General features: G+C 43.8%; 1 protein-coding gene across 2 annotated transcripts in view; it reads left to right on the forward strand.

The window, feature by feature from the left end:
* The window catches only part of ZNF462 (zinc finger protein 462), a 129,586-nt gene that overhangs the window by 61,605 nt on the left and 49,469 nt on the right, over positions 1-18,512 (forward strand). For both annotated transcript variants that reach the window (XM_021691405.2, XM_044920560.1), the window contains 3 exons: positions 203-306; positions 3,329-3,447; positions 7,388-7,579. In XM_021691405.2, the coding sequence (XP_021547080.2) occupies positions 203-306; positions 3,329-3,447; positions 7,388-7,579 (415 nt within the window). The remainder of the gene's footprint in view (positions 1-202; positions 307-3,328; positions 3,448-7,387; positions 7,580-18,512) is intronic.

Consider the following 18,512-nt stretch of genomic DNA (forward strand, 5'->3'; position numbering starts at 1 on the left):
GTGTGTGTGGTTCTCTTAGCAGGAGGCTGAAGACCCTTCCCACTTGTTCCTGGATGGACTGGAAGCAGCCAAAGATGACAGTGGCGCCCTGGTGGACCGGGTGGATGGTGAACACTGCTTGCTTGATGGAATGTTGGAGGATGAAACCCGGCCGGGGGGATACCATTGTAGTCAATGTGACAGAGTCCTGATGTCCATGCAGGGGCTGCGTTCTCATGAGAGGAGCCATCTGGCCCTGGCCATGTTTACCCGCGAGGACAAGTACGGCTGCCAGTATTGCTCCTTTGTTTCTGCTTTCAGGCACAAGTAAGTGCTGCCGCGTGCTCGCAGCTAGTGGTCGGGAGGGAGGGAGGTGTCGTGGTGGAAGCAGCGAAGCTGGAGCAGCGGAGGCGCGGAGGAGTCCGAGAGCCCCGCTCGGGCTTCGCACCTGCTGCTTAGCTGCTTAGGTTACCTCGGGCCTCAGTCCCCCCGTCTGTCAAAGGGGGTCAAGAGCACGAGATTGCTTAACATTAGACTTGGCAAATACGGGCCTTTTCGAAAAGTGCCTATTTTGGAGGCATTGCTATGATTTACAAAAGACTAGAAAGTAGATGAATTTACTGGTGTATCTGTCAAACGTCCATCCAGAACCTCATCGGCATTCAAGGAAGTAATGGGAATTTGGGAAATTGAGGGGCTGAGGAGGTAGAATTAGGACTCTTCCGTCATGTGACCAAAGAATCATTGCTTGAGATTTTTTTTTTTAAAAATACCTTGAAAAGTAAGGAAGTTACTGATGCCAAGAGGTGCTTGAAGTACAGGGAGGTTGAGGCAAAGAAGCTGCCTGAGGCCATCACAGCTTTGGAGTTGTAGATTTGGAGTATTGTGACCGGCTTTGGGGGTTGATGGGAAGGGGGGTGGTTCTGAGAAGAAACGACCTTCTGCTGCCTTTCTCTTTGAACTGTCTGAGAGAGATACATGACCGATAATGTGTGCCACCGTCTTGGATGGAGGTGACTGATTGTAAGACTGATAGGCTGTTTATTTTTAGGATGATTGAAAATAAATGTTGGGCTGGTTGCTTCTTAAAAAGACAAAGTGCTGGTTAGTTGTTGAAATGCAGGAGGAGGCAATGCTTTTCCAGTGGGTAGGATGGGTTACAAACCCTGAGTGCCACGGAGCCTGATGTCTCATCTTTGTCGTCAGATGTGTGCACTGACGTAAAGCTTGTGTAGTTCTCGTCAGTTTAAGAAGTATTCATTCCCCAGCATCTATCCTGCTTTCTGACACCCAGTAGAGTCTCAACAGACCCCTGTGAATAAATGGATACTCCCTGGGCTAGGCAGTGTGCTGGGGACTTGGTGGGGGGTACCAAGGGGGATATAAAGATGAAGAGGCCATGGTCTGTGAGCTAAGGGAGTTTAGGGGCTAGGGGAGTTATAAACAAAGCAAGCACACAAATGAGGCAAAATAAGGCACTTTATCTTTCCCCAAAAATTTATCAGTAAAATGCTATGAAGTTTCAAAGAAGGGAAATGTTACTTCTTCCACTGTGGAAGAATTGGGAAGGTTTTACGGAGTAGGGAGCATTTGAGTCAGGTCTTAAAGTCAGAAGACAGGACTTGAATAGTTTGGACAGGACGTACAACATGGTGGAAGGGATGAGAGCATAAGCCTGTGGAACGGAGCGTGAGGCTCGTGGGGGCCCAGCTGGTGGGTCCAGTCTGACTAATCTTTAAGTTGTAATGTAAAAGAATAGTGGAAGACAAAGTTCAAAGACTTGAGTAGAGACTGTATTTGGAGTTCTTTGAATGCGGAATTAAGACTTTGTAATTTACATTATTGGCTAAAGGAAGACTCTGGAATGAGTAGTCATCCTAATTGCTGACATTTATTGAGACTTACTATGTGTCACGCAGTGCGCAAAGTACCTTCAAATATTATTTCATTTTATCCTTAAGTCAACCTTATGAGGTACGCGCCCATTACCGTCTCCATTTTGTGGATTAGAAAATTGAGGAGGTTTATGTAACTTGCCCAGGCCATGCGGTTTATAAGCAATAGCTGGGATTTGAACCCAGGCCATCTGACGCCATAGCTCATGCTCTTGAGTTGAAAAAAAAGATGGGAGAAACCAATTAGGAAGCAATAATAGTAGGTGATCCAAGGAGTTAGGATGGAACTTTGGGAATGGTTAAAGGAAGCAGGATCTTCATGATTTGGAAAAACTGACTTTAATGTAGGGGCTGAGGGATGAGAAACAAAGTAGAGGACAAATGACACCTAGCTGTTCGATCTCGTTGACTGAGAATGGTGGTGTCCTTTGTAAAAGCAAGGAGATGAGGAAAAGCGTCTTTTTTGGAGGGGAAAAAAACCAGTGGTTTTGTTTAGGGCTGAGTTGAGTTGAGTTTAAGAAAGCTAAAGGACACCCAGAGGGAAATGTCCGGAGGCGACTGAAAGTGCTGCTTTGGAGCTCAGGAGAACATTATATGTTTAAATGGTAAGCAGCAACCATTCCCAGATGAGTCATTTAGAATAGAGTCTAGTTCTCTGGGGTACTGGTACAAATTAGAACTCCTTCCCACACCTTGTTTGGGAGATTTATTATTTTTTTAGACTAGTAATTATTATGAAATACTGGGAGCTCACCATAATTAAATAACTTCTTTATAAGTTGCTCTGCAAGACTGAGGTACAGCAGACATTGCGGTGTTTATCAGAAGGCATGAGTGGCCTTTGGATCACATGACTTCTTTGAAACATACCTGTACGTTGCCTCCATATTTACAAAGACAGAGACGTGACAGCCCATTGCAAGGAGCTCAACTACTTTGAAACTTCCCTTCCCCTCCTGAGTGTTCACCATGAATGCAGAATTGAGATTTAAAAAGAAAGCCCTTTTTAAATGCAAAATTTCTCTAATGCCTTTTTTTGGTGGGGAGGAATAAGTTAAGGGACTATTTGATAGGCACTCCTCACCAACTTGGCAGAAAACTTGCATTCCCTGGTATTTCATCTTTTCTCTTTGGATGCCCTCTTCCGATTATACGTGCTTCTAGGGAAGGGAAAATGAGAGTCTACTATGACCTGTTCCCACTGCCATGTCTCTCAATCCAAAAAGGCTCTTGATCTTTTCCTGCCTTGAGCCTCCCTTCCCTTTCGAGTAGGCACGACCACTCTTGTCATTTTTGTTGTTGTTTTTGGTTTGGGTAAGCACCATCCTTGGGAAGTAACAAAATGACTTTGAACAGCTTCGAAGTGGGCTTGCTGGAAAAGGGCAGGGAGAAAAATGTATGTAATTGTTAATCCTGTCGTTTTTCTCTCTCCTTTATTTTTCTTTTCCATCAAGCTTGGATCGCCATATGCAAACCCACCATGGACACCATAAACCATTCCGGTGCAAACTCTGCTCCTTCAAGTCCTCCTATAACAGCCGGCTGAAAACACATATACTCAAGGCTCACGCTGGTGAGTTGGCCTTCCTGATGCATGAGTCCTCTGGATTTGAAATCCTATGGTCCCTGAGCGAAATTCAAAGTCTCTTATCCCGCACATGAGAAGAAGTTATTCTTGACATGGTTGCATGTTCATTTGTATTTTAATCTAATGAAGAAACAAAGAAAAATTATAGAATCTCCTGAAGCCAAAATAATACCAAGCCCATGTCACCCATGTCATAGTTGATTATGTGCTACTAACAGGCTTGTTTTTTAGAGAAATTTCTAAATTACCCAGCCTTTCTTTTCTTTTCTTTTTTTTTTTAAGATTGTATTTATTTATTTGAGAGATAAAGAGAAAGCATGAGCAGGGGGAGGGGCAGCGGGAGAGGGAGAAGCAGACACCCGTGCTGAGCAGGGAGCCCAATGCGGGGCTTGATCCCAGGACCCTGGGATCATGGCCTGAGCCAAAGGCAGACGCTTAACCAACTGAGCCACCCAGGCGCCCCTACCCAGGCTTTCTAATGGAAATGCATGAATTGTTAGCATCTACTGAAGATAATTCCTAACTAAAATAAAAGTATAGTCTTGAGAAGTTCAAAGTGTCAGAGTCCTCAAGACGTGCAAGATTTCTCATGAGATACCCTTAAATACATTTCCTTACAGCAGATAAGAAATGACTTTGGGTCATGAGTGTCCAGGAGCTGTGCTGGTCTCTGTAACTCTTGTTCCATCTCCTCCTGCTTCCGTCCTGAGCATCCCTCACCTACCAGGCTGTGCACTAGGCGTGTTATATTCATCACACTAGTTAATCCTCATGACAGTGCTAAAGGGTAGGTGCTATCCCCTTCAGTGTCAGAGGAGGATACAAAAAAAAGTGACCTGTTCAAGGCCACATAACCCACTCACTAGGAATTCGACTCCAGAATGAAAGCCTGCATCCTTATCGCTGACAAGATGCTGCTGGTCTCTCTTTTTTGCATCTGATGGAGGATGCTCGCGGGTAGCACATCAGAGCTCAGCCAAGAGAGGAAAGAGGTCTGATGCAGGGAAGGCGGTGCAGAGGGACCTGGGGGCCTCTCCGTGGTGTTCTCAGCCACACTCAGAAGCCCAACCCCACAGCACCCAGTGGCCCGCTCAGAGGTTTTGACCACCTTTCCTGATGATGGGTCCTGTCGAACTGGCTTCATGGAGTAAAATTCCTGAAGCCATCCAGCTGCCCCAAGGCCCACTGGGCTGTGGATGGGGATGGGACAGGGAGGCTGGCTGTTCGTCTGTTAGTATTTTTATATTTTCGGGAAAAGTCTACTAAAGGCTATGGAGTAAGAGGCTTCAGGGTTCAGACCGCTATTTTGTAACGTGTGTGCGTATTGTAAATTCTTCAGCTGGGACACCCTCCGTCTTTCTCACGGTCTCCGCCTTGGCAAAAGCAGTGTAAGCAGTGGGACTTGGGTAAATGATTTGGCCTGTGGGAAGGACTTTAAGAAAGTACCAGAGGCTGCCCGCAGACTCCAGGGCACTGAGCTGACCACACACACAGGCCTCCTGTGCTCGCTGGTTGGCAAGAGGGAAGCATCCAGAAAGAGAGGGGGGAGTGGTATAATTTGTTTCTCTGCACACCTGGGAACCTTGGTGTCCGTGTCTTGGCTTGGAGAAAGCCAATACATTTTCCAAAACACCTGACTCATCTTGTCTATGCTAGATGGATTGTTTTATTTTAAAAGGTAAAAGTCACATAGACAAATCAAATAATCTGGATTTGAATTCTCTCTCAGGTTGTGCTACTTGCCACTACCCAACCAGGTTCATGCAGCCAGGCTTGCATTAAAGAATTTAAAAATGGAATAAGAAGGGCATTGGAATTTTATACAATGATTAATATGTATTGACACATACATTTCCATGTTATATGGCAAATAATATTCTATATATCCATATTTATTATAGTAATAGATACCACTGTTGACAACCGGGCATCATCCGGACTCCCAGATGACAGCTGGGGACTGACTGAGGTTCTTGTTCGGGTCCTCTGACTTTGAACTTCTCTTCCACCTTGGGCTGTAGTTTGTTGCGTCACTGAAGGTTCTCTTCAAGGCTTTCGTGGCAGTACGTGATCTGGGAGTCATCAGTGGGAAAGCGGAGTCTCAGTGCAGAAGCTGGGGTGCTGTGCTCACCTCACATGTCAAGACATTAAGTCATTTTCAGGGTGGCTGGGAACGACCCATCTCAGCTGGGTCAAAGCGAGGGCAGAGGTTTACCTTCTCATTCCTGCTCTGCAGCTCTCTCCACAGTTCCTCCTCCCTGGCCCACAAAACTTCCTTGCTCAAGGTCCTTTCTGCTCCTTTTTTCCCCTCTACTTCCTTCTCTTTCCTCTCCTCTGGTTTTAAAATTTCACCTTAAAAAGAAATGTTAAAAAAAAAAACAAAAAACAACTCCTGCTCATTAGAGAAAATTTGGAAATGAAAGAAGAAATAAGAGTCAGTCACCCCATAATCTTATTCTCTAAAGACCACTGTTGTTAACATTTGATAACACTTCCTTTCAACCATTGCCTCTATAATTATTTTTAACAGTTGTGATTATAATTTAATCTAAAATATATTGTGCCTTTCTCTTTGTTTTTCTGAGTATCACTATTTTATTTTCTGTTATTTTTTTATATTATTACAAGCCCTTCAAGAATTTATTTTAATGAATGATCATTCATCAAGAAGCTGTGTCCACTTTTACTTAATCATTTCCTAATGGCTGGAAACCCTGTGTGTTAAAGGATATTTTCTTTTTTTTTTTTTTAAGATTTTATTTATTTATTTGACAGAGAGAGATAGCGAGAGCAGGAACACAAGCAGGGGGAGTGGGAGAGGGAAAAGCAGGCTTCCTGCCGAGCAGGGAGCCCGATGTGGGCCTCGATCCCAGGACCCTGGGATCATGACCTGAGCCGAAGGCAGACGCTTAACGACTGAGCCACCCAGGCGCCCAAGGATATTTTCTTAATATCAACCCTGAGCAGTACAGATATTGAGCTGCAAGCATGAGCATTCAAAGCCTAATGTTAGAAAAAAGCAAAACTGCTTTCTGAGTCAATCAAACCAGTGTTTGTCCAACAACATAAGCATGCCCATTTCACAGCCTGGCCTTTTAAAATGCACTTAATTTAAAAGCTGACTTAGAGCAAAGGTGAACCATAGTCTCATTTGGTCACTGTTTCTGTGGTATAAAAATAATTAAAATAAAAGTGCCTACTTTTACTGAAATGTCCTGTTTATCAAAGAATATTGGAAATACACACATGTGCTTATACATATACAACTCTCTTTCTCTTAGTTAAAAAAAAAGAATGACTTATTTTTACCCATTTCTTCCCTATTGATTAGGTAGGGGCATGGAGTTTTGTGCTGAGGTTTGTGAACTGGTCAAAAAAAACAAACGAGGATGTGTGGAATCGAGGAGGTGCATAGTCAGCAAAGAAGTAAAGAATGAAAATAGCACAATAGAGTTTGCACTTAGTTACCCTGTGCTTGGAAAGCCACTGATAGGCCCTTGGAATAAGAATTAAGTATATTATATTCTGCAGATGATAAAAAATATCCTTGAATGAAAGCTGACATGGTCATTTCTAGTGGAGAGAGAGAGAATGAGAGACTGGGAAACCTTCCTGAAGGAGGGATCGTAGACATTTGGTTTCACTCCCTGTTGGGGAATCAATCCATGGGCTCATCCCTGTAAGTAGAGCATGAAATGAAAAGGGACCAGGTCACTTGATTATGGAGCTCATCGAAGAGTTTCAATCCCAGAGGAGCATTGTGGTTGTGGGAAGGGGCGGGTAATTTGTCTGTGAGGCTTCTTAGACCATGAAGCTTCAGAGACCTTTCCCTCGCTTGAATTAACTATGCCAATTCTGTTTTCTACCCCACCTTATACCCTTCCCTCTTTTTCCTGTTCTGCCCCTTACCACCATCTTTTTCCAGGTGAACATGCCTACAAGTGTTCTTGGTGCTCCTTTTCCACCATGACAATCAGCCAGTTGAAGGAACACTCCCTCAAGGTCCACGGAAAAGCCCTGACCCTCCCCAGGCCACGGATTGTCAGTCTCCTCTCCTCACACGCTCACCACTCCTCCCAGAAAACTACCCCAGCCGAAGAAGTGGAAGACTCTAATGGTAATAAGGGGCTTCGGAGTCCTAGCTAACCACCCACCCAGTGTTGGGGGGGGGGCGGTGGGACGGGGACAGGCCGCTGGGATTAATTGCCAGTCATTCTTTCTGGAGGAAAATCTAATATAAAACCATGATGGTTCAAGTGAAGGAAGAAACGTGGGAAGGTTGAAACAGTATAGAAATTGGAGTGGGAAGGTGAGGTGCCCTTGGTGAGTGCCTGGTGCTGTGGCCAAAACGTCAGTCTGGACTCGTGTGAGCATTGCTTATGGAAAGAGCACTCTGTGCATGCACTAGTGTTGGAGTCTTTCGTGTGGTTGTGAGCGAGAAAGTGGATGTGATACCAGGCAGATTTATTTCTTTGTTTACTTAATTACTTATTTATAGCCTGTGTTGTTCTAAAAAACAACAACAACAACAACAACAACAACAAAAAACCCGAAAAACAAAAAGACCTGTGCCGTGAAGAGTCTGGGGGGGGGCCACACTACGCTACACAGAATTCAGAGGAGAGGGAAGGGGGGCGGGGAACGGGTGTGGCAAGTCTGTCTGATTCTGTCGCAGTTTAGGGGTTGTGTCGTGATTTCTGATAGCCAAAGGACGTTGAGGAAGCGGCAGCTGGGAAGAGGGTTTAACTGCCGAGGTTTGGAGCTTCAGAAATACAGAAAGCCATGGAGGGGTCTCCTTGCTGACAGTGTACCCAAAGCTGTGGGGTTGGGGGGAGGTTGCAGGTGTGACTCAGTGAGCCAGAGGACAGCTTATTGTTTTGACCAGACCAAGAAGCAGAAGTGTTTTGACTGCTCAGCTCACCTCGGGGGATTGCAGAATCAGGTATTAGGACAGGAGGAAGCGTGCAGGTTCTTGGGAATCTCCCTTCCCTGCCCCTCCAGTAACCAGACATCTCCTACCAGCTCGAGTTCTTTGCAGCCTGGGAACGCAGTGTTCCCAAGGTCTACTGTTCTGTTCTCGGGAGGACCTTAGTGGACTGGAAGGAAAGTTCGTGGGCTCTTGGCAACAGAGGATTGGCTTTGAGTCTGACTTCTCTCAGTGCCAGTTGTATTTTCCCAGACAGTCGTGGCTTCCACACTCATGTAGAGTTGGATAACGAGGCTATCTCCACTGACTATCTTGAGAGAGTAAGAAGTAGAGGCGCACATGTTAAATGCCCAGCACAACATCTGACACATGGTGGGTATTGAATGAATGGTCATTTTATTGCTGCTATTCTCATCCTTTGCAGTTTTGGCCTTGGGGGCCATTGATAACAAGTGTGAATTTGGGGTTATTTTTAATGCAAGGGTTTAAAAAGAGAGCCTCTTCAGGTAACCTGAAGATCTGACAGCTCAGCATGTCAACATTATGAGATTATCCAAAGAGTAAATGAGTAATCTTCCTTCGTGAGGTCTGCAAAGAAACAGCTGTGGGAGAAGAGAAGGCGAGTCCCGAGGCTAAAGCTGTCTTTACTGAGTTAGGGAACTTGGTGGCCTCGCCTTTCCAGCCATCAAACGCTATGGTAAACCCCAGGGCTCCTTACCGGTATTCCTGTCCTAAAGGACTTTGGCTTAACAAGGAAGGCTTGTTCTTTGGACTGTGGCTTGTAACGAAGTGAATCTCCTCAACTGTTGTGTAGTAGTTCAAAGTGTAGGAGGAGGCTGGGTGTGTGTTGTTTTATGGGAAGACTTCGAGTCTCAGAGCTGGGGGGTGGCGGGCCGGGAGCCTATGCAGAAGAGATGCTGTTCATTGGAAAAGATGGGTATAGTGCAACAAAGGGCAAAATGTCATTTGATGTGAACTGTAACATCTTAATTCACATGATTTTTAATTAACTGCTTTCTTTTGAAATGGGAGCTACATCTCCAGAGCCATTTGGGTGAAATTGATGTATCCAACACCAATTCCAACAAGGGCTTTTCCTGGGACGTTTCTGTCAATGTCATGCCTTTTTTTTTTTTTTTCCCTTTGCCTTCCTCCCTTGAAAGGTGGGCCTCAGTCACAGGGCAGGGGAATCCTACCGACCACTCACTTGACCTGCGTCCATACTCTGCCAAGAGCTGTGCTCTGCACAGAAGAATCATAAATGAATACAGTACCTTTCTGGTCCTCCGACAGCTTAAAACCAAATATTTAGAAGATGCTGTCACCATGGGTTTGAACCAACCATAACCCTAAGCCTGAGGTCTAACCTTTTCAGGGGTGATTTCAGAGTCTTGGAAGTGAGACGAGGGTTGGGACCTTGGGGTGGGTGGTCACCGGAAGGATGATAGTAGAATGCTAACTCTCTGCCGAACACAGTCTGTCTTTAGTCAAGCACAGGAAGATAATTTGCAATATATAAAAGTGTTTTCTGTTCCTTTCTATAGAAAGAACACAGGAACTGCGAAAGCCCTGGGTGGCAACTATTTAGTGAAGCCCACATGGAAGTCCTTGGACTTGTGCTGTTTTTAATGTATATAAATAACCTTTATCAATGGGTCAGTAGTGATTGGTTTAATTTGATGGGAAAAAAAAACTTGATTAGAAGGTGGGTAAACAGAAAGAAGGCCTCAAATGGGCTGTTCTCATGAATGAATAATCCCGTGGACAGAATCATGGTTTATTCGTTCAATAAGCCCTTACCGTACGTCTCGCTTAGTTTTGGATGCCCAAGAATGACTGAAGGGGTTGAAACTGGGAGGACGATTTGCTAGGGAGCTGAGTGGTGGATTCCTAGAAAAGACTAAGTCTGGGGGATGAAGAAACAGCTGTGGGGCTAGACAGTAGCCTGTAAATCATGCCTCGAATGGTGTTTGAAACACGCATGTGAAATCCAACACATTTTAATAGGGAGAAGCTCTGGGGCTGTTGGCTCTCAGTTCGGGTTTGCCACACTGCAGATGCCAGGACACTGGGAACACAAGCACCAAAAATGTGTTGCAGGCCTGGGGGGAGTAGAGAAGCCATAAAACCAGGGAAATCACCAGTGTGCCCTTGGCTTTCCGATTCCCTAGCGAGGGATGGGAATAAAATGAGTTGATATGCTCACTGCTGTGTGCCATGGTCAAATGCTTGCAGTCTTGAGAGCGAGCCAGTCTTCTCTGGCAGGAGGAAATGGGCTGAAAAAGAAGGTTCTTCCAAAGCTGCTCTCCCTCCCAACCCAGAGGGAAGCACTGGAAGGCAGGGGGAGAAGAGCCGGGAAGGCAGAAATGAGAAGGTGGGGGGGTGATTTGCCCCCAGCTGCCCAGCCACGCACCTGTTCCGCTCTTGGGCTCTGGGCTGTCCATCTTGACAGGTCTCACCAGCACGTGAATCCTTTCTAGATTCTCCATGATTGGTTGTTGGACGGAAGAGCGACGGCTGCGTGCCGGTGGTTCTGTTTGTAGGATAATGGGAAACAACGCGTAATTGCTATTCTAAACAATGCATTAAGGGGAAATCATCAGGTTGTCAACAAAAGGAAGTGCTCTGCTGTGTTTGTGTTTACTGGGTTCCTTCTCCTGCCATAGAAAATGTAGGACTGCGTTTTATCATGCTTTTTTCCCAGTCTCTGCTTTCAGGACAGAGAAATACATGGACACACACTTCTGTAACATAACAAAGGAACTAGAATAGCCTAGTTTAGTTAGGAGATTTGGTGAGGCCTCAGAAGCTACACGATACACGGGCGGGTGGCCATGTCATTGAAAAGTGAGCTATATCCTTTCTACAAAGTCGGGCCAATGGTGACATTTCATTATTTTCCTCCCTTGAATGTCCCCCAAAGAACAGGTTATTTTCTTTCTTCTGTCTACCCAGTTATGCTGCATGGAATTGCCTTTTAGGAAATAGCTACTGTGTTGCGTTTAAAGCAAAAATGAGACACTAAGACCAGGGACAAAATAAATAAGGTGAATGAGGATAACATAGTTCTATAGTCTATGCCCTAATGGCAACCTAGGGAGAACGCCGTGAACTTCTGGTCATGGTCCCTTTCTACTCTTTACAGTGTAGGTCTCGATACAGCCCACCCAATGGAGAAGTCTTTGCTGTTACAAATTAGCAGAAAAATGTTGTAAGGAGCTTTGTGATTTTTTTTTCTGTTAGAATTTTTCAGTTGGTTTTTCAATTCTAAACTCTAGAATAATGCTTGATAAGCACTATTTTTATCCAGATACCTCTCACTAAAGAACTGTAGGCACTTCTTGTCATAGCCAAGTCCTGTGCATTGCGTGTGGAGTTTACCATTGGGTCACGCTTTCCCCATTCCAGAGTGGCCTCACTAGCAAATACTGATGCATGCTACCATCTCTGTGCTTGCTACCCCCCCCAACCCCCCGGCATCTAACTTCTGCTTTTCCACTCCCATGCCTTTGAATAGGCTCTCCTGGGAGCTTGGAAGGATTTCCTCCCTGTCTGCTTCTGTCTGTGAGCCTCTGACTTTCACTTTCTCTGAAGACTGACTTTTACTGGCCCAGCCCTCTACTCTGGTAACTCTTTTATTCATGATCTTCTCAGGGCTCTCTTTGTACTTGTCGATATGCTGCTGATTCTGTCCCCTAATTTTCTGATGGGAGCAGTTAGGTGTAGGTAGATATGAAATACTAATAACTTCTTTTGAATGACCAAGGATTTCTTGGAGACATCACAATTTTCAATCCAGTTAATTGTATTGAGTCTCATGTCTAACTAACTCCACAGAACCAAATTAAGAGGGCACATTTCTTTCGTTTCCATTTAAGACTAAAGACTAAAGGCAAACATTCTAAAGATGAAACCTCAGGGACTGCTTTAACAGAAATTTCCTGATACGTTCTGCAAGAAGACGAGATCTACCTTGATGAGGTGTCTTTAACATTGTCATTGTTCCCCGCATGGCAAGACCTTCTGTAGAGATGGGAAACCGAAGGTTGAAGCAGAGCATAAGCCTTTCCACCCCTCAGAAGGAGACCCGAGTGTAGTTGCAGAGAGGTGTCGCGTTACTGAAGTGGTCACTTGTTTGCAGAGCCAAGTGTACACCCTGGAGCGGGCTAGCTTGTTCTCCATCTCTCTATAGTATTCGGTTGCCGAGTATTCGGTGAAATCCAAATTCAAAGAAGCTATAGAATGAAACTGACCAACAAAACTCATGGATTAAGAACATTATCTATTCTACCTCAAAATTTGACCCACCTGGATTTTAACATAATATATTCGTTAGAAGAGACTCTTTTTATGAGACTTACACCAGTCCATTTCTACACAAATCAGGGATTGGCCAACTTTTTCTGGAAAGGGCCAGATAGAAAATAATTTCCAGCTTTGTGACCATCTCTGTTACAGCTACTCGGCTGTGCCATTGTAATGTGAAAGCAGCCATAAACCCTATGGAAATAAAGGGACATGGAGGTGTTCCAATAAGACTTTATGTACAAAAACAGAGAAGGCCAGATTTGGCTCATGGGCAGTGTGTCACTGACCTCTGCCCTAGATAATTGGGGGTGGGGGGCGGGGATTACAGCCATACCCATGAAATTAATCCCGTCTTTAACAAATGTCATTATCAACCTTTATATTTAACACGGAATACTCCTAGATGCCACTTGCAATGTAACTTGACCTAAATATATTCCTTATTTCATGTATGAAATGTAGGGCGTTAGACAGAATTTTTAAAATATTAGCACGTACATTACATTTAAGCTTAAAAGAAAATCTTCTCTAAGAATTATGTTGAGTCTAGCGCCAAACGATCAACTCATTTAACCTTGACTGCGACAATACTTGAGACTTAAAAATTAAGATCTGAGATGCCTGCTTTTCAAAGAGAAGCTTTTCAGATTTCTAAATAGGTCAGACATAAAATTCAACCTTTAAGAGGATCCAATTAGTTGCTAGGGCATCAGACCTTCCACACAGGTTCCAATTGCAATCAAATTTCTCTTGAGGTGAAGGAAAGAAGAGGTGGTTTCTTTAAAAATGACAATAACGAAGTGGAGACTCTAGAGTGAATAATTGTGAAGTACAAAGATTTACATCGTTTCTAGCGCATGGGATACAAGGCATCATTTTAATGGCTTGACCGTAATTTTTCATAGGTTCTGCTGATCACAAAAATTATCTGACCAGAGAATACTAACCTTCCCTTTTTGACCTCAGAACTTCTACATGAAAATGTGATCTAGAGTTTATTTTAATGCTTGTTATGAAGAACGGCATTTCCACCAGAAAGATGGAGAGGTTTACGATGCTGGCGATGCTGTGGTTCGGTGATTCTGGATCTTCTGTCATATGCCCAGCGGTCTTCAGGCGTTAAGCTCTTAGGACTTGGCATCCATGGCAAACACGAAATCCCCAGAATCGCCACCACCCCGAAGTCACATATCACGTGATAGACCCTTCCCAAAGAACCCACCTGCCTGAGATTTCTGTGACTTTTTGAATTAGCCACAGTTTCATGTGCCAAGGATTAAAAAACATTTCAAGTGTAAGCTTTTCGTGTCCTGGGAACTTAGTCAACTAACCCATCTCCCTCTTCTCATGCCAAGAAAAACATTTGTTCATCAGAAATATAAGCATAGACTGCCGAACTCACTCAGAGCTAGTTCCTAGCAATACTGGAGGTTTGCTTCCTAACTCCACGTCTGATTTTTGCATCTTTTGGTGGATGGCTTGGATGTTACCGTAAGTCTCCTAGAACCTATGGTATGGAAAGTAACTGAAAGAAAGAAGGAATCTCTTTTATTCTTTGGCAGAAAATATTTTCTGTTATTGGTCAAATCATCTAAAACAACTCCTCTCGGTTCTTTTTGGAAAGAAAGAATTTTCCTGGTCTTCTCATTGCCCTCATCAAATTTTGTTTCTCTGGAACTGGAGCCAGATATTTTAGCCCAATTATATTTGAGATAAAATCCTCTTCTTGAGACACGTGATTCTATAGGTCCTCTCCTCGCTTTCAAATATCGTTCTGCTCTAGAGGATTTTATGCAAGCAGAAGGAAAGAGTATCGTATCTTGGGACCGGCTTGAGTGAGCCATGATTCAGAGGTGGAGATCCTGGGACAGTCTTATTGGATCCAGCGGAGGGTATGTCCTAAGCAAAAATGAAAAAGACTTTTTTTTTTCAGGTACAGAGATAAGAAGAAGATGCTAGAAATAATATTTTGCAAACCACTATTATTTATTTTTAGAAATAAATTATATGAGTTTTGATGATACATACCAGGAAAGCATGTCCAAATAACATACAACTTTCCCTGTTAACTCATTCATCATCCTAAATAATATCCTATGGAAAAATCTCGGTTGTGGTGGTTAAATAAAAATGGACATGAGAGGTTCAAGTAGTAGGGTCTGCTTCCTTTTTGCTGGATTCACTCCATTGCAGTCTGTGCCCGGGACGGGATGAGTTCCTGCCACAGGGGCTCTTTACTTTGCAAGCAGTTTTAGAGCCATCTGCTCGACCCAAAGGAGGTGTTTGGCTGCGAGTACAGAGCCCAGCTAAGGTTTTATTTACCAGTACACTACTCTTTGAGAAGTCATTCCAGGGCTAGGTTCTTCAGCTTCCTCAGGGACACAGAATATTCTTAGATGACTCAGGCAAGCCACCCTCCTTATGTCATCTTTTATTTTAATGCACTGTGAGCCCTCCACCAAAGTGGCAATTGATAGCCAGTCGAGAAACAGGGCCTTCTAAAGAACCCTTAATCTAGTCCTTGGCTTTTTAGCCTTGCTAGCTATTTTTTTTTCCTCCTTGACCAGTTTGAAAGTCATCCCTTCTAGTTTTGCAATAAAGGGTTCTACCTGTCTCTTTTTTAATTCCTAAGCTATAAAGTTCATCATTATTTTTATTTTTTAAATCCTGCTGATTGCCTTAAATTTGTCATCTGGTTTAATATGTCTATGAATCAGGAGTACAAATTAGTAGTTTCATTTTATAGAGCAGGAGACGAATACCCCGAGGAGTGACCTCATGCGTCTAAGAGTCACAAAATGTGTGTGTGTGTGTGTGTGTGTGTGTGTGTGTGTGTGTGTGGTGGAGCTTGTCTGAATCCAAAGCTTGTGCCCTTAACCTTTGTGTCATCTGATGGCATCCTTGTAGCAGAGTGCACATCCATACATGATCCAGCGTGGCTAAGGGACAACCTCCTCTTCCATGTTTGGGGGTCCTGAAGTCTTCCAAAGGAAACTAAAGTCAAGTTTTTATTATTGATTGATATTTGGACCTTAGGTTAATAGATATAGAGGTAGTGTGACGTTAGAACAGACTAGAGTGAATTGAGAAACTGTGCATTTGGTTTTTAATAGGTATAGCCATGGAGAGGAGAAGAAATTGAAGAGTCACGGAAGGCTTCTTGATGGAGGTGGGGCTCAGGCTGGGCCTTTTAAGGATGAGTGAGTTTTGCACAGGTGGAAGCCCGTTCAGGATGGAAGGAGTATCGGCAGTGAGCAAATATACGGAAGGAGGAATCCCAGGACACGCAGAGACCAACCTGGCTAGCGCGGAGGGTGTACGTTAGTGAGAGGACAGTTGGTGAGGTGAGCAGATGTAGAACCAGACCACAGTGGTACGTAGTTACCAGGAAGAGGTCTTTGGATTTTAGAAATGCAGCTTGAACAGGGAAGACCCGCAGCAAGGTCTCTCTCTCTTTTGGAAGGGGGAGGGTGCTTTTGAACTACAGGTGCGATAAGCTAGCGTCTATAGTCTCTGAGAATGAACATGCATTAAGAACAGTCATGAGAGGTAGTTACCTCCTTTTAAGATGCCCACATATGTTATTCTTTTTGATTACAAAAGTAATACCTACTCATAATTAAAGAACAGCTTTATGGCAGTACATAACCTAAAATGTAAGAGTCACCCTTAATGCCAGGCTTTCTGTTTCAGTACCTGAAATAATCTCTATTAACAATCTGCTCTACATTCATCTCGTTGTTTGTTCTATGCATATACAAACATAGGTTCTGTTTTAATATTCTTTTCTTTACAAAACTGGGACCATAGTATACACACATTTTTTTCATGTTTTTGCTCTCACTTGATAGGTTCTAGCACTACTTGACTCACACTATATTTTAAAATATGAGGATCTAGGGCACCTGGGTGGCTCAGTCATTAAGCATCTGCCTTTGGCTCAGGTCATGATCCCAGGGTCTTGGGATCGAGCCCCGCATCGGGCTCCCCGCTCAGCGGGAAGCCTGCTTCTCCCTCTCCCACTCCCCCTGCTTGTGTTCCCTCTCTCGCTGTCTCTATCAAATAAATAAATAAAATCTTTTTAAAAAATAAATAAATAAAATATGAGGATCTATATCTAGAAAAAACAAAACCTAAAAACAAAACTGATTCCCCTTCATATAATAAATATCGGTGTTTAAAGGCTTCAGTTATTTGTGTGAGAGAGAGAGAGATACATGTTTAGGATGGGATTCTCAAGATTTAGATAAGCCCTTGAAGTTTTGCCAATCAAAAATCCATTAATTGCGTTAATTTTAAGGCTCACTCATTGCCTAAAAAATTGCTTAAGTTTTTTTCCTGCTGGTTGAAGCTTAATACATTTGAAATATTGGCAAATTGTCCATAAGTTAAATGACAAAATCAAGATTACAGACTGTCTAGACTGTTCTGAGTATGAGCTATAATGAGATTTTGCTAGGTGATAAATATAAAATATGCTGGGTAGCTTCTGACCCTCATATTCTCTTCCAGTACTAGACTTGCCAAATATTCTTATAATTGTTGCTTATCGTATCTGTCTCCCCAGCTAAACTGTGTGCTCTCTGAGGTCAAGGACTGTTTCAGATCCCTAGCGCTTGGCAAGCCATTCGATAAATATTTGTTGATTTGAATTAGGGCAGCAAAACAAACCACACACAAGGAGAACTGACAGAACAGTAGTTTATATGTGGAAAAGCCTGGGACTTTCAGTGACTGTGAGCTCCGTTGTGCCGCGTAATGTTTGGAAAAAGCCAGTGGAATTGGGCTGCATCAATACCGTGATGTGCCGTCCTACCCCGATCCACGTTTCCTTGGTCACACCTGTCTCCTCCAGTTAACTAACGTTGGCCTTCTCCCCAGTGACAACACCATGTCCCTTTCAACTCTCTATAACCAAAGTGACTCATCTCTTTCCTCCAAGTGGCCAAGAAGAGGGAGCACATACCTTACTCGCTGCCACCTCTTGAGAATATTTCTGCTTCCTTCATTTAATGGTCCTTCTCAAATGCCTGCTCTCTGCTTATTTCCTCGAACTCCTGATGTTCTGGAATGTTCTTTCACTTTTCTCAGTGAACTCAGTGCTGGGTTCACAGCTTTCCTATTTATTCCAACCGTGACCATCGTGCTCTGGAATTCCAGTATACTAGACTCAGTGATAATGACCCAATAAATAGTTGGTCTCTTCGGGTCGAGAGACTTAACCTCCTTCCTGACTGTGCTCCAACCACCATTCCCCTGTGCTTGAATTCACCCTAACCGCCTCACCTCCAGCATCTCAAGCTCTGAATTCTCTATGACCAGGGTACCTGGGTGGCTCAGTTGGTTAAGCATCTGCCTTTGGTTCAGGTCATGATCCCAGGGTCCTGGGATCAAGCCCCGCGTCAGGCTCCTTGCTCAGCAGGGAGCCTGCTTCTCCCTCTTCCCCTGCTTGTGCTCTCTCGCTCAAATAAATAAATAAAATCTTTGAAAAAAAAAAAAAGATTCTCTATGACGTCTCTACCCAACCCAGGCCCTGGGTTCCCCATTTCAGAGGGACTTTCCCCAGCATCCTGTGTCTCTAACTTGCCAGACGCCAACCCTAAAGAACCCTCACTCCACGTCCTCTGATTTTAGCCAGTCTTTCTGGCTCCAATCCCAAGCATTTCTGATCTGTTTTCGAGGTTATCTTTGTTAACCACAAATCTGATTTACTTTTAAGAATAAAGTTGAGCTTATTCAGATTTCTCCCTTTATAATGCCAATTTCCCTGCAAGTATACCAAGTTTTCTCCTGAGTGAAAGAGCCTGGAATGGAG

Source organism: Neomonachus schauinslandi, chromosome 13, assembly GCF_002201575.2.
Source record: "Neomonachus schauinslandi chromosome 13, ASM220157v2, whole genome shotgun sequence".
Lineage (NCBI taxonomy): Eukaryota > Metazoa > Chordata > Mammalia > Carnivora > Phocidae > Neomonachus > Neomonachus schauinslandi.